This window comes from Crassostrea angulata, unplaced genomic scaffold (genome assembly GCF_025612915.1).
Source record: "Crassostrea angulata isolate pt1a10 unplaced genomic scaffold, ASM2561291v2 HiC_scaffold_167, whole genome shotgun sequence".
Taxonomy (NCBI): domain Eukaryota; kingdom Metazoa; phylum Mollusca; class Bivalvia; order Ostreida; family Ostreidae; genus Magallana; species Magallana angulata.
In genome coordinates this window covers 312,566-333,012 of record NW_026441720.1, presented here as the reverse complement: position 1 = coordinate 333,012, position 20,447 = coordinate 312,566, and the positions used below count along the sequence as shown (strand labels likewise).

Below are 20,447 nucleotides of genomic sequence, written 5' to 3'. Positions count from 1 at the left end.
AAATTACAGGTTTTCTGGCCAATTGGATATATTTCATTTTAAAAATATTGAATTCCCTTCACTTAATTAAGGATGCTTTGTGCCAAGTTTTGTTAAAATCGACCGGGTGGTTTTGGAGAATTTAAAAATTTAAAAAATTTACAGACGGACGGATAAACAAACAGAGAAACAGACAGATGGACGGACGGACGCTGGACAAAAAGTGATCAGAAAAGCTCATTTGCTACACGCTGTGTACGAGGTCATTGGGGGGGTGGTTGAAAACCTGTTTATATATAAAATAATAAATTAAAATTTTAAGTTTATTACCATATTGTTACAACCGTAAGATTAAAGACCTACATGTATGTCAGTGTCTTAAAATGTGTGGAGTCCCAAATAGCATGCGTCTATATTATGATATACTTGATCTTAGAAGAATTAGCAATTTTAAAAATTGTTTTGTAATTGTTGCATTTTCCTTGAGTTGACTACCATAGACGTATAATCAAGTTTTAATTCTTCATTTGTGCATTGTGTTGCAATACTCTTTGATTATATTATGACCGAAATATGTTTTATCAGTACGGTAGCTTTTTATCATTTTTGAATGTAACATATCAGGTGGGCCGAGTGCTCATTATAAGCTTGAAAAGTATTATTTTGGAATCATATACATGTATAAGCACAATATCTTTTATTTATTATTAGGTATAGTGAGAAACAGAGTTGAAGTATGAATGAAATTGATTTCAATTTTGTCTAAACATGTGACAGTATACTGAAATCTCTTGAATATTATTTCCTTAATTTCATAATTAGTTTGGATGTTCGCACTTATTTCATTATCAAATTGCAACTTTTACATTTAAACTTTGAACAGAATATCGTTGTGAAATTCAATTTCAAACACTTATACAAAATCAATTCTAATGTTTATTTGTATACTTTTATTCAAAGATATGATCGTGTTGGGAAAAATATCTTCGTTTGATAGATTTCATTTCTTGTTCAGTACAAAACAGCTTTGAAGAGTGATTTAAAATTCATAACTCGATTCAGTTGTCTTATATTTAATTGCAGTTGAACATTTCATCATAATGTCAACATGAAAAGTCGATTTTAGTGCTTATTATGCTTAGTGAATAGTCGATAAATTGATCAGAGGGAATGCAAGAATTATTAAACTATTACTATTAGTGTTTCAAATATTGTAGTAAAGTTTGAATCAGTCTACTTAAAACAGTTCTCTTGTTGTTGAAATAATTTTTGTGAACAGTGAATCTATGCAATGATGGAGAGCTGTCACAATAGGTTTATTAAAGTATCTTTTCATAATCATCAAGTTGTTGCAAAACTCCTTGAATTCACCTTCCTGAATAACAGATTAAAAATTGCTACACTTATTCAACGAAGTAGATAATTCACACTATTTCTCTCACTTAAACTTTGGACTTTTATCATGTACTTTTTATATTATATGACCAAAATATAATTTACAATTAGATACATAATCAATCAAAAAATTATATATCGACAATGACACGGGACTTTCAAATTTTTTCTGTTTCCTGTGATTTGAAACCGTGACTTACATGCATTAATGAAAATATAATGAATTGATATTTTTAATCTATAACTTAAAAAAAATCGATTACAATGTTTACAGTTTTACAGAAACCACTAGTTTTCTTTTCTCTGATATTGTAAAGTTTATGATAATAATAAAAAGCAGTTATAACGGAATCTCGTAAGAATTTTTACTCTCTCTACAGACCTGAGTCAAAAGATAGCTTTTGATACATGTGAAATTGATCCTTAAGTTGACATTTTAATCGCCATTTGTACACAGAATCTGATTCCTATTGATCATGATTAAAAGTGCTTCTTTCCACAGAAGTATAGTTGAATGTTTCTATCATAGAGCTTCTGACGGATTCCATCAGCTCAGGGATGTCATTTTTGGACAGACCACGGGTGGAAACTGGGGGTAAACAAGTTAATGTGATAAGCCCTGAGAAAGAGAAATATTTATTCAGATATATAAACGAACACAATCATATCAAATACATAAATAAATAATAAATAAATAAATAAATAGATAAACACATTAAGCCTAAAGTCAATCGAACAAAGATTGTTGATGAAAAGAAATCGAGACACAGTGATATATTGTATCCTGATCTCTCTAATCATGTGGATAAGCATTATTTAAGCATCCAATGCTTATTTTTTGGTTATCGTCAATTTTTTAACATACCAGGCCGTGCAGACAAATTGAATACTGCGCGTTACTAATTTTTTTATCGTCGTTTTAAAGCTGTTAATCCCAGATGCACCGAATATTATAATGAACAACAAGCAAATAAACATGAGGATTTATTTCCGATAATAAAACTGTAATAACATTTAGTGGCGAGTTTTGTCACAATCTATTTATACAAAGCAAGCCCATACCGGCGGAACCCAATGAACACTACCCACCTACAGGGGTGACCTCCCTGCTCTTTGGCGCAATAGTGCCCCTACAGGCAACTGTGGTGGGAACAGTCCTTTAGGTGCCCACCAGAGTGACTGCCACAATCTAAAGAGGAAATCAAGTTCTGACTCGGTCCCTAACTCTTACCTACCTCCCCTGGTATATAACCCACCTGTGGATTACACACCCCACAGAGGTAGCCCCCCCCCCCCAGGTTTCCCTTGGCACTAAGGGTCAAGCCGGTCCTTCATGTATCAATGTAGTGCCCCCTGAATCATTCCCAGCACTAAGGTTGATATCCCACAAAGTTTTGAGACAGATATTAGTGAAATCCTCCTTTGTGGTAATCCCCGAATTCCGCCAAATGAACTTGTCTCTACGAGTTCATCCGCCAATAAATCGCGATGAATGTGTATGCTTAAACTGTAAATTATTTCACCCACCAAGCATTACCATATGCATAATTAATGTTAAAGTGCACTGAAAACACGAACAAAATTGAGCAAACAAGTATTTATCATCTGGGAATACAGTGCTGTTTGATAAAGAACACCCCATGGTTTCAAGGCCCCCTGAAGGCTATTGAGGTATGCTGCATTGCCCAAATCATTAAGATGTGTTCTGTCATAACGGATCATCTGCTTCTGTGTAAAAGTGATTGTTGTGTGCCGAATGACCAGACCCCCCTTTCGTCTAAGAAATTGATTTACAGCACAATTTACAGCTTTACGTGTGGCATCAATCGTAAAATAGCTGATTTAGCATTGTGCCAGTACAATTGTGGCAACATATCTGACCAAATAATAGTCATACCTGGGACCAACACTTTACAACGTAATAAGGAGCATTTAATAGGATGAATTAGTTCAACCACGCACAAAATGCCAAGATCATTTGAACACAAGTGTACCATCAGGTAATCTGGTGGAGGATTAGACTTCAACTTATTGTCAAAAAGAGGGTCAAAGTCCTCCATCTTACTCCAAACCACAAAATGTTGATGTTCTTGTCTTGTAGGATGAGATGGTTTCCTCCCTGCCGAATACAGGCACTTTGTGCAGCCCAGTACACGATGGACGATTCCATGACCCAAATAACTTTCTTACATCCTGTAAATCTTAGTATTTGTTAATGTAGGAACAATAAAAAAGTGATCAGTAACAATAAGCTACAAGCAAACTTATATGTTACAGTATTAAAACCTAACATATGAAGCATAAGACTCTGACTTCCAGCGCTCCCATTGTTTGATAACTTGATCAGGGATGCCCCTCATTGCTGCCTCTGTTGCAGCCCCAATACGAAATGAATGAGACTTAAATTGTCCAATCTTACCCCCACAGAATTGCAATGATTTGGCAAGTATGGCTGAAAACTGATAACTTTTCAAAATGAACTAAGAATAGACCTTGACCTAAACCCTGAGCTCGAACCTTAGATAATTTACCACTGCGATAACAGGGCATGCCTATCCTCTAGTTTCTGACCAAAATAGGGTAGAGGAATGGGCTAATTGATCGGTCTTTGATTGTCTAATTGTGACTTTCACATGTTTACACCCATTAGTGATTTTCTGGTTTATTCCCCTACTCTCAAGAATCCAAGAAACGCCAAACAGAATGCTGCCTTAAAAACAAATTTCATAACTTTTTATACAGACTTTTTCTTAAGCATGGAGCGGTGTAATCAGGATATTAAATGTTATCGGGGCTCGGGTGTCGTGTGTTGGGTTTTGTTGGGCTACCCCTTCTAACAATTTAGTGAATTGGTTATGTCTCTGAGACCATGGATTTTGTACATATATGACAAGCCGGATATATAAGTTCTAATAGATCCAAAGGCTCTCCCTTCTGCAGACATAGTAACTATAATTGAATTACGCGGGGGTGTTAAGGAAGCATACGGGCAATTTAGCGTCTTATTTTGACTGTTATATTAAAAATCGTGAAATTTAATAATTATTTTGAATAAGATCAAACACTTAGTATCATCCTTTAAAATAGATGTCAGTGCAATAAAATCGGGTTGTACATAACTGCCACATTGGTGCATTATCACGTGACAACTATAAATAGCTTACATATATTCCTTAACATAAAATGAGATAGAACAACACTACCCCGCGGTTTCAAAAATAAAATAAACATAACAAGTGAAAGCAAAACATCTTAGTTTTATCAAAACCCCTGCTAGAATCCTATGTTCTTCCTTATTAAAAAGTTATTTATCCGGTTCTCGAAAAACCTTCCCAACTTTTTTATACTTTGCACGGAAAACGGCAAATTGCATCAAAACAACACACAACATGGGATTCTAGCAGCTATTTTCAATTTAAGAATTGATCAAACTAAAGATACGTATAAAATTTCAAGTTCAATATATACGGGGTAGTGTTGTTCTAGTCGGATTTTTATATCGTAAACAACGACAGAGGAAAGCCTGGCCGAGAAATAAAAGCAAATTTACATACCTTTTAGCGAATGATTGATAAAACTAACATCTCCCCAAGTATTCTTATGTTCAATTCTCAATAAATCACACCACAATACTTTATTAGAGTTCTTAGATTAGTTATATTTTGAATATGTTTACAATGTTTTCCGATCAAATTCACACGACATTCAACTTTTAGTCATGACGTCATCAATGTGTAAATCTACGTAATACAAACTAATTTCTGGAAAAAAATTGTCTTCAGTATTTTTTATTTGTTTTTTATCTCCGTTTCGTTGCTTAGATATTTGAATATGTACATAATAACTAAGATTTGTGATTTCACGGAATTACATGTAACTCAGATTCCATATGCTTCCTTAACACCCCTGCGTAAATGATATGTTCGAGAAATGCTGGCCATGAAAGAGGTAACCCATACAAGAACTTTAAACGATTGAAACTATCAGAAGATGTTTTATATGTTTGCCATGTACTCTCTGCCATAGAAGCCCTTAAAAGTCTATTGGTCTCCTCTGTTAAAACTGTCAAATCTCTGGGGGTAGTTGTGTCGGTGTTGGGTCTGCATATGCAGCCAAAGCCCGAAAACGTGGCTATTGACAACGAGAAATAGAGTCTGCAATTGCATTGTATTTAGTGTATATGTACTTAGCCTTAAATGTATTGTTAAAATTGAGGGTATACACTACCAATTTCCAGACCAATGACCTGAATAGATTTAGATGTTTGTGTGTTTACTATATACATAACTGTCTGGTTATCAATATGAAATAATATCTTCCTGTTGGCCAAAATAGTACCTCAAACATGTAATGCAACTACAACTGGAAAGAGCTCTAATTAAGTCATGTCCTGCAGCCTACCTAATTTTACCCATTGATGCGGCAACCTTCCAAAAGCCAATTTGTTGTGAAAAAAAATACAAAGCCCCCCCCCCCCTCCACCAACCTACCACCAGTGCTATCTGTAAAAAGCTGAATCGTATCATTTGAAACTCAGAGTCAACTAGGAAAGAGAGTTATACCATTGTACTGATTCAGAAAGTCTTGCCACATTTCTAGGTCTAACTTCATCCGGGAAGTTACTGTTATCTTAGATTTAGCCTGTTTTACACCAAATGTAGCATCAATTAGTCGATGTATGAAGGCCCTACCGGGTGCAACAACCTGGCATACAAAATTTAAAAGCCCTATTATAGACTGCAAATCTCGTAAGGTAAGTGTTGGTGTGAGTAAGGTGGTTTGAATTTTGGTCCTCAGTTCGTCTAGTTTGCTTGGAGGTAAGTAAGCTCATTTGCATAGCTACACTGTCCAGTTCAATATCTTAAAAAGTTAAACATGTAGTAGGCTCAACTGTCTTGTCATCAGCAATCGGAACACCAAGTCCAGCACAAATGAGGTGGAAAATGTGTAAAGTATGTTTACATATAAAGTCATTTGACCTCCCTGCAAATAAAAAAAATCGTCAAAGTAATGTATAATGTTTTGATTACTTGGATGTTATCCAATGTAAAAATGTACTTAACTTGTTAAATAACGCACATGAGAGCTTTGAGCCAAACGGGAGGCATTTATCAAAATAATATTTGTCACCTAACTTAATACCTAAAAGATCAAAGTCGCCCGGATTGATAGGTAATAAACGAAAGGCACTCTTGAGGTCAGTTTTGGCCAACAAACTACTCTGCCCCAGTAACTGGATCATCAGCACAGCTTCGTCTATGTTACAATATTTAACCTTGCAAATATCTGGGTCAATAAAATAATTAACCGAGTTAAAATCTGGGTAAGATAGGTGATGAACTGGACGAAAATCCCCGTCTTTCTTAGGTGCAAGGCCAACAGGTGAAACTCTAAACGTGGTGATAGGAATTTCATCAAAAGGACCAGCCATCCTACCCAAACTAACCTCCCTATCTAACTTTTGCTGCACTATTTGAGGAGCATCCCTTGCTGATTTAAAGTTTATTGCTTCATAATAAATTCTTGGTCCAGCACATTGTGATGGAAAACCAAATTTGAAGCCATTATCAATTGGAGTTTGTCATTCTGAGAGGGGTATGAATCTAACTCAATACATAGCTGATTATAAACAATGGGTGTTGAACCCAGACTATACAGGGTGATGTACCTGACTAACTTAGTTTTGCCTCGGGCAATTTGCTTGAGGGTGGGGTCCTCCGCAATGTTCACATCTGTGTCTAAACCTGCAGGAGCTGAATGAGCAGGACCTCCTATTTAAGGCAAAGCAGTTGCCCATGGACCGAGGTAGCTTCCTGGTATTTTGACGTGGTTTGAATCCTGCCCTAGCCCCGTAAGAGTTGGACCCCGGATACTGGGCTTGGGTTCCGATCCCCGTGGCATTGCGAAAGGGGTAACTAGGCCTTTTATTACTTCCCAACGTGTCTCTGTCAGATGAGTGTGTATGTGACTATTGTAATTACCCAGGTGGGATTAGCATGACCATGACAACTCGACATCTACAACCCCCCATGATGATGTCGGATGGCGTTCCATTTTCAATTAAATTGCTCATCATATTAAGACCACCCCAGATGACCCTGCCTACTAGCTGCCAATCGGATGTTATGCATGTATTTTAGCATATCTTGGACTTTACCTTGTAGCTTTTCAAGATAAATGGACATAAAAATTGTGAATGCAGTTGTCCAGGTGTTAATGTTGTTGATATACTTGAGGTGTTGTTTTTCGATGACAAGTTGACCATTTTTTATCACGAGTTCCCCTGTATTGTGAGGGTCCGTCCGTAAGTCACGGACCTGTTTTAACAATAATTGTAAGTCAATGTCGGCCCCTGCCCATATCTTTTCGCGGATGGCTATGGAAACGTGACTTTCTATGTGGTCGCCAATGCTCATCTTAACGGCGGGTCGACTAACCTGCACCTGTTCCCCAGTAATGAGACCCCCAATACACTGATTCTTCACGAGCCTGCACTCGACTGATTAAATGCAGAATTTTGAACAGACAATACATCAGGACTAAAATTAATGGTTGTACCTGTGGCTGCGGTGCGCACACTGTGCTGCAGACTTTGGTCCGTTGGTAACTGTCCCTGAGAGCGAGACTGTCTGCTGGCGCTTTGGCGGTCCGATGACGGCAGTGGAATAACCTTTGTTGCTGAAGGGAGATGATTCAGCCTGACGTTGAGCATCTCCCCTCGCTGTTTGATGCAGGAGCGCATGGTGCATCACTGGTCTCGCTCGCAGCCGATGTAGCCTCGATAATCCTTCGGCTCGGCGTTCTAATTCGTTTTGCCGTGTTTTTTCGTACGTTTTGGTTGCCTTTCTTGTGCTTTAAGGAGGCATTTGACTTGATGGCGATCGATTTTAGATTTTAATGATATTTTCAAACTGCCCGTCTGTCTTGTAATTCTCGTCTCAATTAGAGGGTTAGTCGTATGAAACAATGTTTATATGCCAAAATCATAGTCTCAAGGACGTTTGAAATAAACAATGATGCGGAGTTGTCGCGCTTGCACAGGAATTAAAAGCATGTATCACAATATGGTGATAAATGCAATTATATATTACGCTTTTTGTCAGGGATACGAATAATAGATGGAACGGTCATAAATCATATTATTTCATGCGCTTCCGTGGCAAAAAACTTAGTGCTAGGATCTTTGCTGGCAGAGCTTTTTTTTAATCAAATAGGAATGATTAAACGATGATTTTTCAAAAGTACATATCAAATTGATTGTTAGTTTGCAGGTTTCATTTAATCTTACAATAATAAATCTATTAAAACGCATGATGACATTTACGTGTGTTCATATGCCATAATCAGATTTCACGTGTGTTATAGAAAATTTAAGGTCACAGATTTTCAATGCAAGCATAGGGATAAAATAAACACCGAATTCAAATATATAGTATTAGAGAAGTTCAGCACATCGTGCAACATCATTAAAAAAAACTTAGAAATAAAAATCAAAGAAACAAATACGTTTCATGAAAGCAACGACAATATTCAGTCAAACAAATATCATTTCTTTCCTCTGGATCAGCTATTTGATTAGTTATTCAAAGCAATAATAAAAACCTAGATTTTATAAAACATATCAAATTTAGTACCGTATCCATTAACAGTACACTAATTGCATACGAGGCAATGACTAAAACTGTGTACCGTTAAGAAAATATGTCATCCCCAGAATATGCATTACTTAATTTAAGATATAAAAATAACATTTATGTATTCAGCTTTAACAATTTACATGTAACAACATGAAACATAAACGCACACCATAAATCTTCGCAACTTATATGATTTTGAAAAACATAAATCTGTACATAACATTATTTTAAAACGTTAACAATTACACTTAAAAGAAAAGAATTTCTTTCATGAATATTCAATCGAGCTAAACTTGATTATACTAATAATTTATCATATATTAAGGTCTTTAAAAGAATATCAAGTGAATTCTGCTTAATTTTTATGAAAATACGTAAATATCAACATTATCAACGCGCTTTGAAGAAAAGTTTTTTAAGTGCATTGATTAATTCGTCCTAAAACTAAAACATTATTAATATTTTAAGTGTATTTATGTACATGTATATAAAGGAATTTATGTGATCTAAATACTTATAGTTTAGGTATTATATAGTTTTCTACTATGTTACATTTAATTAGTCATATTTGTACAGTATGAGGATTTAAAGGGTCTTTTGGGGTTTTTATACTCATACCGGTAAGAGCATTTTCAGGCTATTAGCCTGATCCTAAATATTTCAATTTTGGCTCCAAATTAGCTTGCATCGGAAGTTTTGGCAGGTGTTGTTCTTTTTTGTGAGTATCTAAAATTTTTTGGGGACATGCAGAATACAATTTTGTTTCTCGGACATTCATTCATCGTGCGCTTGCATAGGTTTTTGAATCACTCAGTGAATTTTAGAACTAACTTAGGACTTAACCGTGAACACGTTGTGTACAGAGGTTATTCGGGTTGCACGATTGATAGACTTTCTCAGAGAGGTATCCGGGAGGTGGATAAGTTTAAACCAGCTTTAGTGTGTTTGCAAATAGGCTCTAACGATCTCTGCAGTATTGATGTAGAAGTACATGATTTAGTTGATAAAATAGTTGACTTTACAGAGATGCTTCGAGGTCGGGGAGTGCGCAGAGTTTGCGTATACCAAATCCTGCACAGGAAGCCTCCCACTAAACCAGGTAGATTTGCTGTTGATTCAGAGTGGTTCAATTCTAGGGTAGATTTAGTTAACAGGCTTTTGGATGAGAGGCTAGGAAGAGATTTTTTGTCAGGAGTCAGATTCTGGCGCCATGCTGGCTTTTGGTCACCTGAAAATAAAGCTATGGTTTTTTGTGAGGATGGTGTGCATTTGAATGAGACTCAGGGCTACCCTAAGTATTACAACAGTGTCAGAACATCAGTGGTTTCAGGACTTAATAGCCTATAGCTTCATTAGCTTGTGGAAAATGAAAGCTCAGTGTTTAGTGCTGGAGAAAAATAGTATATAAAATGTCACAAACATAAAGGGTTCAAATATATAAGTTTAGATTCACAGTTGATATTCGCAGTTTGTTCTAGTACGACATACACTGAACATAGGTATTATACCAAGTAGGGTTAAATTGTAATGACTTTAATCATATTGTTCATGTTGTTGATACAAAATATTTACTATCGTTTGGACTCAGGTGTTGCGCATGGTCCATTGCTATAGGCTTGAGTGTAGGTTAGTTGTTTTGGCCAGTATGTACTAATATATGATGGACGGTTTAGCTCCTATACTATTGGGTGTTATATGGTGATATCCCCCATGGTTGGACTATGATACTTGGTAAACCAAATAGCCCCTAGTTTGTTGGGTGCTATGTTATGTAATATCCGGTATGCTTGGATCATATGGTAGCCGTTTAGCCCCTATATGGTTGGGTGCTATGTTTTCATATCCAGTCTGGTTGGATTATGATATACATGCGTATGGCTTACCAAAGAGCCCCTATATGGTTGGGTGCTATGTTGTTATGTCCAGCATGCTTGGATCTTCTGGTAACCATTTAGCCCCGTTATGGTTGGGTGCTATGTTGTCATGTCCAGTACGGTTGGATTATGATATATGGCTTACCAAGGAGCCCCTTTATGGTTTAGGTGCAACGTTGTAATATCTGATGTAGTTGGATTATGTTTGGCGGTTTACCTATGATGTTATATCCAGTGTGGTGGTGTTATGATATGTTTACTTATTGGTCACCATATGGCTTAGTGATCAGTTATCATATCCAGTGTGACTAGTCTATGAGGTGTTTAGATAATTAGCTTCTACATGGTTGAGTGTTAGGTGGTTACCTTAATGTGGGGTGAGTTATACATACTTTGCATGCATATTGAGTTTGCAGTACAAGTTTGGTTAGCTTTGTGAACAAAGATGTATAGATAGGTTTAAATTTTGAGTTCTTTTATGGTAAGCTGCTAGGTCTACATGTATGGTATAGTTGTAGGTTATCAATTTCTAAAAGTTTGGTTTAATATATATGTTTGGTAACCATTATTTTGAATCATGGGATATGTGTATAATAGCATATTTGGTTTAGCATATTTGTGCTTTGGATTGTAGGTCAGAAACTTGTGGTTAACGGAGCCAATGTACATGTACTTGCCATTACTTTTGTACTTACATTACATTTTTCAATGGTTTAAGTCATTACTGAATGACATAAAATTTTTGATGTATTATAAATTTAGGTTTGATGGTGTGATTCCAATTGTTAAAAGGCATGAATAGGCACAAATAAATCCAAAAATTTTAATCTCTGTTCACACATTGGAAGGACTCACTGGGGTTTAGGATAAAGTTCAAGTTGGGTTTTAGATCCTGTAGGAATTTACTGTTATTGATAAGGCAATGTATCAAGAATAAGGGTTGGTTACATTAAGTCATAGAAAACTTCAGCTGTAGGGTACAGTTTTTTACAGCATGATGCCTAGACCAAAAGTTGGTGTGAAAAGAAAAAGAGCTGGTTCGGCGGAAAGAAAAGGAGCAAAGTCCAAAAAAGATCAGAGCTCTGATCATCACGAGGAAACATTGGTAGAGAGAGTAACACAGGCGGTGTTGGAAGCATTAGAGGACAGAGCTGTCCCCGCCATTCCAGACAGGAGCGAGTCCCCCCAGAGTTTGGATGGTGAGTCTGATTCAGAGATTACATTTAAAGAGATAGAAAGGTCAAATGATGAGTATGCTTCCAGTGAAGCAATAGATACTTTTACTTGGTCAACCCCTATTTCGGCTATGGTTCCTCAGAAGTTGAAACAGAAAATATGGGAGGATCAGTTTATTGATCTCGCGGTACTGCTCCCTAATAACTTGGTTCCTGGTCCAGAGAGTAGCAACTATACATTTAAACTCGAGAAGAATGACAACATATCGGTAGTACCAAAAAAGGCCAAACAGTCTATTAACTCCATTTTTCAATGGACGACAGCTTTCTTGCGCTTTGTTGCCATATATGCTGAGAAATTTCCAAATGTAACACCAAATCTCATAAAACATGCAGAGACAGTACGTGACATGGCTGCATCGGGAAATGTGTCATGGCAAACATATGATAAGCAAATAAGAATGGATAGACAGATAAGGGGTACTCCATGGGGTAAAATTAATGTAGAGTTCATGCTGCAGGCCCAGAGATCCAGACAAGAAAACAAGCAGTCCTTTCGTTCCTTTCGTACAAGGCCTGGACAAAGATCAGCTTTTACAAACCAATTACCAAGAGGTATCTGCTGGTCTTACAATAGAGAGGGAGGTTGCAAGCTTGAGCGCTGCAAATTTCAGCACATCTGTACAGAATGTAAGAAAAACCACCCTAAAACAAAATGCAGAACCCAAGCAGTCGTTAAGAACCAAAGTGTCAACTCCTCTTTGGGAACAACAAAACAATAATGAAATTGTAACCCCAGTAAGACCCAAAGTTTTGAAGTATTTTTTAAAGGGCTATGATACTGCTATGGCAGATTATCTGGTGGCAGGTTTTACTTACGGGTTTGAATTGCATTATGAGGGACCAAGACAATTCAGGTCATCTAAAAATCTTTTGTCGGCTTTGCAGAACCCTGTTATTGTGAACAAAAAACTACAAAAAGAGCTCGAGGCTCACAGAATAGTGGGACCTTTTGTTACACTCCCTTTTGATAATCTCCAAATTTCCCCTATTGGTATTGTGCCAAAAAAAAGAAAAGGGACAGTTTAGGCTCATACACCATTTATCTTTTCCTGAAAACAGTTCTATTAATGATTTTATACCAGAAGTGTTTACAAAAGTCCATTATGCTACTCTTGATGATGCTATGAATATTATTGTTTCGTTGGGTAAGGGTTGCCTGATTGCCAAAACTGACATTGAATCAGCTTTTCGCATCGTACCTGTTTGCAGAGAGGATCATGAATTACTGGGTTTTCAGTGGGATGGTTGCTTTTACTTTGATAAATGCTTACCCATGGGTTGCGCTAGTTCTTGTTCTATTTTTGAGAAATTTTCCTCAGGACTAGAATGGATTGGTAGGGTAAAGGGTCACATTCCACACATAGTACATGTTTTGGATGATTTCTTATTTATCGGTCCACCTGGATCAGAAATTTGTAATCAGAGTTTGTTAGTTTTCAGACTTATTTGTGAGAGCTTAGGTGTTTATTTAAAGGAGGAAAAGACATTTCAGGCAAATACAAATTTAGTGTTCTTGGGTATTGAGATTGACACTGTGGCGATGGAGATTAGGCTTCCTGAGGACAAATTGGATAAGCTACAAAAAGCGATAGATGCAGTGAAATACAAACGCAAAGTTTGCCTGAGAGAACTTCAGTCTTTAATAGGACTGCTTAATTTTGCATGTCTTGTGATTATACCAGGACGCACTTTCTTAAGACGACTTATAGACCTTACTAAAGGTATTGCAAAGCCACATCATCACAAGGATCTTACTAAAGAGAGTAGGCAAGATTTAGCGGCTTGGTCATTATTCATCAATCATTTCAATGGGAAATCCATATTGTTTAAACACATTTGGAAGACATCAGAGCAGTTACATTTATATACTGACGCTGCTGGCTCTTGGGGTTTTGGAGCTGTGTTTGGAAGAAAATGGTTCTATGGAGCTTGGCCAGAGAGTATGAAAGAATATAATATTACTCTAAAAGAATTATTTCCAATTGTTGTAGCTGTGGAAGTATGGGGCCGCGTTTTGCAGAATTCATGTGTGATTTTCCATTCTGATAATGCTGCAGTGGTCAACATAGTAAATGCACAGACATCAAAGGATTCGAAAATCATGATTTTGGTTAGAAGACTAGTGTTGGCACTTATGAAGTACAATATATTGTTTTCTGCAGAACACATTCCAGGTTTGTTCAATACTCTACCTGATTTACTTTCACGGTTACAGGTCAAAAAATTTCTGGAGGTGTCATTGGACAGCGAGGACGAACCAACAGCCATACCAAGCCACCTTTTGCAGCTATCCAAAACACAGCTGTTACCTTGATTGAGGCAGCTTTAGCCCCTAATACAAAGATTGTCTACAAGCAGGCCCTAAATTGTTTTCAGACATTCATGCAAAGTTATTACAATACATGCAGCATTAAGGATGTTTCTCTCGAACACATTATTAGTTTCGTTTCCTATCTATTTAGTATAGGCAAAGCACCAAGCTCGATAACAACATACTTGGCAGCGCTGGCATATTATTTTAAAATGTCTAATATTCCAGACTTTTCAAATCATTTCTTGATAAAGAAAATGTTAAGTGGGGCAAAGCGTCTGGCCAGCTCTCCTGATGTGAGGCAGCCTATTACTCTGGATATCCTGGAAAACCTTTTAGTAGCCGTGCCTCATGTAGCCAATTCTAGTTACCAAAGATGTTTGTTCATGGCTATGTTTATAATAGCATTTTATGCTTTCCTCCGAGTAGGAGAAATCACAGTTCGCTCCCATTCTAACCCAAACTTGCTGCTTTTAAGTAATGTATCCTTCAAGACAATAGCCAAAGCAAGTTGTATGATCATAACAATGACCAACTTCAAGCATAATCTGGGGAAAAATCCTGTGCATCTGGAAATCAAACCTCAGCCAATCCGCAAATTTTGTCCTGTGCAAATCATGAAGAATTATCTCAAAGTGAGAGGTGTGAAGGATGGACCTCTGTTTTGCTATGGCTCTGGAAGGCCTATATCCCGTTCAGAATTCTGCAAGGTGCTGAAATCGGCTCTGAAGTTCTCAAAGTTGGACAGTCATAAATTCAAAGCACACAGTTTCAGAATAGGAGCAGCAACTCAGGCTCACCTGCAGGGCTTCTCTGATTCACAAATAAGAGTTATGGGAAGATGGCATTCCGAGTCATTTCAGAGATATATCAGGGTGTCCTTGTTTCCAACATTGTAGTTTCTATATCACAATAATGTTCTGGGATATTTGTTTTTTAGGGTCCAGTAATAATGGATAACTGGCTGAGGCGGTATCCATTATTACTGGCTATGTTTTTGAGTCTTTTTAACATTCAGGTGTCTGTATGAGGTTTTAATAAATCTCATATTGTCAGGTTTGCTGTTTTACAAGATTAACACATATACAATGTAGGATATTTGTCATGTAGGGTCTACTGATAATGGATAACTGACTGAGGCAGTATCCATTATCGGTGGCTCTTTATTTTCATGATGTTGAAATCTTGCAATTTCCTTTTGTTTTATTAGAGTAAAGTGGGAAGAAGTACATTGTATTGAAGTAATAGATGTTTACAATATAGGGCATGAGACCCTAAGTGTTGCGAGTTGATGATTTATCATCTTGATAGTTTATATACTTTTCAGGTTTTATTTTAACAAGTCTTATGACAAAGATTTATCATGTTCCAGGTTTAATTTTAATATTAAGGGGCGACTATCTGAGGTGGCACCCCCATATTCGAAAAAGTAATTGGGATTAAGTTGTAAGATGTGTAACGGGTGTTACAAGGTATTTAACATCAAGATGTAGGTGTGTTCACGTGTTTTTAATTTTGTTTCTTTGGCAAGAAATGTGTGAAGAATATTTTTCAGTAGAACAATTGTTTACCTCCAGCTTTTAAAAGGGCTGACATATTTCATGATCACTTAATTAGCATTGCTTGGGAGGTGACTAACTGAGGTGGCACCTAAGGTTGTCAAGGGAAGTGTACATGGATGTTTACATGTTTAGACATTTAGGGGCTTGTTTTGCATTGTTACAGCAATCGTTTCAGTTTAAACATGTACATTTTACATTTGGATGCATTCCAAATATGTCTTAGTTAATAAACTTTATGATTATTGAAATGGGTTATCTAGGGCAATAACAATGTATTTCATTTCACAGTGAGCATGCATGTCAAAATTAACACATGTTATTGCATCTCTTTTTTGCTGTAAATTTAGTTAACCACTGTTCTTAATGTTCTTAGGAAATATTTTCATAAGTTGGGATAGACTAATTTCTACTTTAAATTTTGATTCTCTACTAGAATCTTTACTGTTAAACGAAGCACATTTTTGGGTGAGGCGAGGGACACTTCTCATGCAGTTCAGTGTTCCTCTAGTGGGTTATTTTTTGGGCCCCACCTTCTGCTGCATTGTTGATAATTTACTAAATGTATGCAGTCTCACATTTTCATTCTTATATTCAGTATAACTTCATCTGGCATTTTTAATAAATGCTCTTCACACAAGCCATAGTTTTTCTTTATCAAGGTAGCAGCAGAACAGAGCTGCAAATGTGCTTCAGGTTATATTCAACAGTAATAGTAATGTAGGGTTACCAGGATTTAAGAGCACATAATATTTTTTTAAGTGCTTCATTTTTTCAAAATGCGTTTTCACAAAGCTTTGTTGAAAATAATAGCAATTGTTGTCCTTGAAAAAAGATATTAAGTGAAACACTTTTTACAGCTTCATAGTTATTTTCTCTATGAAAAATGTTATGCTTTTTTTACTATTAAGATTTTCCTTCCATATCGATGCCATGTGCCAAGTTTGGTTGCAATTGGTCGTTAGATCCTGGAAAAGTAAAAACTATAAACTTTTACAAACTGACAGACTGACGACAAATTATATAGTAAAGCTCACTACAGCTTTTAGCAAAACGGAGCTTAAACAGCGTTTTATTGCTTATTAAAATTCAGATTTTTCAAATACAATGATTTAGAAATTTATTTCATTTATATATCAGTTTTCTTTCGCTAACACGTTAAATAAAGTTTCAGCAATTTAGAATTTTTACAATATCTTGATTTAAACTTATTTTAAACAAATTATTGTTTCCCCGATTCTTCTTTTCAAGTTTCTTTTTCAAAATGTTTTCTGAAAGATATCAAAGTAATATTCAACTACCCCAACCCCATCTCCAATCATTATGAACTTTCTGTGACTCTTAATGATTATAGTAGTGCAAGCCTTAAAAACTCAAAGCCTATAGGAGTCTTGTTATATACTTGTGTATTGAATTACCTGAGAGACAAAAATACAATATTCAGGCGATGAAGGCATATTGCTACATAAGTAAGGATAGTTGACTATAGAAGAATTGAAGTCATCGCGTTTTGTTGTTAAGTTACCATCAGTGTCCATTTCCATTAAAATAAATTAAATATGAAACAGATGATGCAGACCCTGTAACAATCTGTTGGAATTTCCATAGGTACCAATTGTGCCCCATTGTTAACAGACCTATTTTTGTATATTCTTATGACGCAGATTTTTTTCAAAAACTTTTACGTGAAAAAAATATATCACTCACTGTGGCCTTCAACTCAACATTCTGGTATATCGACGACGCATTATCAATTAACAATTGTTATTTCCATACTTATGTAGACTCGATATATCCCATTAACTTGAAATAAACGATACCACAGAGTCTGCGTAATCTGTTTCATATTTGAATATTTAACTGGAAATGGACAGTGATGGTAACCTAACAAAACGCGATGACTTCAATTTTTTCTATAGTCATCTTTCCTTACTTATGTAGCAATATACCTTCATCACCTGCAGATGTTGTTTTTTCTCAGTTAAATCGATACACAAGGGTATGCTCTTCGTATGAACAGTTTCTAAGGCGAGGCAAACTACTGACAAACAAGTTGATAAAGCAGGACTATCAACAGTCTCGTTTGAAGTCATCTTTTCGTAAGTCCTATCGTCGATACGACTTTGTCAATACAATCTTCAATTGGGTCGCATGCTGACTGACGTTTTTCGTACTAATTGTTATACCATAATTAATCACCTAACTGTCTACGGACTTTTTCGGGGTTTTTTCCCCATTACGACAAAGAGCACACGGCGGGTGTGACTTGTCAGCAGAGGGGGCTCTCTCCTCCTAGGCACCTAATCCTACCTCTATCGTTTTAGACGTCCGTGTTGCTCTGCTTTGGATTTGGATTTCGTTTTATGGATTTTTGAGATGGTTGACGGTTTATTATTGTCATTTTTTAACTTGTCAATCTAGAATTATAAATTTAATCTCCTGTTTTATTATAATACAAGGTACTATTACAGGTTTTCAGCGTTACTCTTGGTCTTTATTTCTCATGCTATTAACAAAATTTATGACGACTTTATACACAATCATCATTTGTTTCCAAAATCAATGAGGTAAGTCGTAATTTTTATTTAAGGCTTGGTCCATAAGAAGTTTAACACAACATGACCTCAAAATAGAGGGGATATATTAAAATATAAAGAGAATGGATGTTAAGAGCATTTATGTTTTTTCATGCTGCACAACCTCACCGCAGCTCCGTTTTTGCTGTCTGATAAATGAACTCAACACTTGTGCATGATGAAATATGTCATTTATTAAAAATGACGAAAGTAAAGAAAAATATAAACTAGATGCTGTCATTAGACAGTAATACCCGCAACAAGTGTTTGCCCCTAAATAACACTGTTTTGTACCAGTTTAATTAAAAATGAAGGCTGCATGCAAACTCCGGTAATACATTTAAAAATTATAATTTTCATAACTGAAGGATGAGATCCCTTCCCATATGATAATACACATGAGCGGCTCTTTATGTGCAATTTGGGGTTGAACTGTTTGCAGTGAATTTTCAGTTCATCAATAATCTTAACATTTCATGTCATAGAAAGTATAACGGTCTATATAATTATTACAAACAAAATTAAAAATCAAATTATGCCCCCTCCCCGTGACGGTTGCCGGATTTAGATTTGCTTCTGTGTGCCTACATGTACATCATCGTGTGCACAGATTTAGAGAAGGGGTGGGAGTGAGGGGTCCAGACCCCCCCCCCCCTCCCCTTCCCATGAAAATTCATTTATATCAATTGTAAAATTACCAAAAATACACCTTGGACCCCAATGCTCTTACAGACATGTAACCCACTGCGCTTCAATGTTAGGTAACATTATTTGGGGGGTAAATATTTAATTAATATTTAATATACTTTATTGTTTATCTCAATAGGAAGTTAATATACATCACAATATGCAGGTGTCCTGCACCACCTTAAAAAGCTGTTATTAACCTAATAAAATGGTGCAAGTGGATTTGAAGAATAGGTCATAAAAATACATGCATGTTACAAATAACTGATCTTTGTCTGAAGTTACGTACACAACACAGGTCTGCAGGTATCATTAGCGGATACTAGTTTTACCCAGCTCTTCGATTAGATGGGTTCGCGTGTATACATACATGTATGTGTTTTCCATATGCAGAAAAGGATTAGTTAAGATCAGCTAAAGGAATTCATTATTGTGTTTTAATTGGATTATGATTATGATGCTGACCAATACAGGTAAGCATAATACATGTAGTAGCAGTAGCACAATATAATATGAGATGCCAGCATACATAAGTTCTACTTTCACTTTCTAAATGTGATCTCCCTTTGACAGCATACTGTATCATCATTTTTTAATATTTAAATAAGCTTATCATCGCATTTGTAAAGTTTCTGTCATTTTAGTTGCAAAAGTTACTTAATTTTTTCATTTGTCAGACTTGCACTATTGGTTTGACCCCATCTTGACCCTGTATAAACAATTTCTTATTAAATTTGTGTATTACATGTAAGTTAGTGTACTAGACACTTAATTATCATTTTTATATGAGTTATAATAGGAAGGAAGGAGTATTTCTTTCGTAATGTATTATAATGCATCAAATACAATGTAGGTCATGACCTTATGGGACTAGCTGTTCTGACCCCTCGAAACAGGAAAATACAAAATATCGTCTAATGTCATTATGATGCATCAAATGGTGTAAAGTACATTAATGACCCCCAGGTGTTGTCTTTAACTCGGTTTGCCCGAGTAAGTGCATAGGAGAGTTGATTAAAATCAACTCCCAATAAAGTATTTTATCTTATTCATATGTTACAGTAGTGTTTGCATGATCCATGTGGGTAATTCCTAGCCTAATGATGTCACTGCTTTGTTTAGGAGATTTTACAATTGCCCCAAATAGGCGAATACACATGCATATAACATTTTGTTTATAAATCTTAAAAA

At 36.1% G+C, this 20,447-nt stretch overlaps 1 protein-coding gene and 1 pseudogene across 2 annotated transcripts; one reads left to right on the top strand and one right to left on the bottom strand.

Moving 5' to 3' along the window:
* Positions 1 to 1,802: 1,802 nt before the first annotated feature.
* On the bottom strand, positions 1,803 to 8,123 carry LOC128169648 (uncharacterized; annotated as a pseudogene).
* Positions 8,124 to 10,987: 2,864 nt separating this feature from the next.
* Positions 10,988 to 15,333, top strand: LOC128169652 (uncharacterized). Of its 2 annotated transcripts, none has more exons than XM_052835763.1 (2): positions 10,988 to 12,084; positions 14,339 to 15,333. In XM_052835763.1, the coding sequence occupies exons 1-2, from the start codon at positions 11,880 to 11,882 to the stop codon at positions 15,331 to 15,333; spliced, it is 1,200 nt and encodes a 399-aa protein (XP_052691723.1). In that variant the 5' UTR covers positions 10,988 to 11,879. The 2 variants fall into 2 exon arrangements, 1 of the variants encoding a protein (XP_052691723.1); XR_008241563.1 differs by lacking the exon at positions 10,988 to 12,084 and adding an exon at positions 13,761 to 14,233 and having other exon boundaries at positions 14,339 to 14,451.
* The last annotated feature ends 5,114 nt before the right edge of the window (positions 15,334 to 20,447 follow it).

Coding starts and splice junctions, on each gene's coding strand:
- LOC128169652 (XM_052835763.1), top strand. CDS start 11,880: ATGATGCCTAGACCAAAAGTTGGTGTGAAAAGAAAAAGAGCTGGTTCG. Junction 12,085..14,338: donor GTCCCCCCAGAGTTTGGATG/GTGAGTCTGATT, acceptor TCACGGTTACAG/GTCAAAAAATTTCTGGAGGT.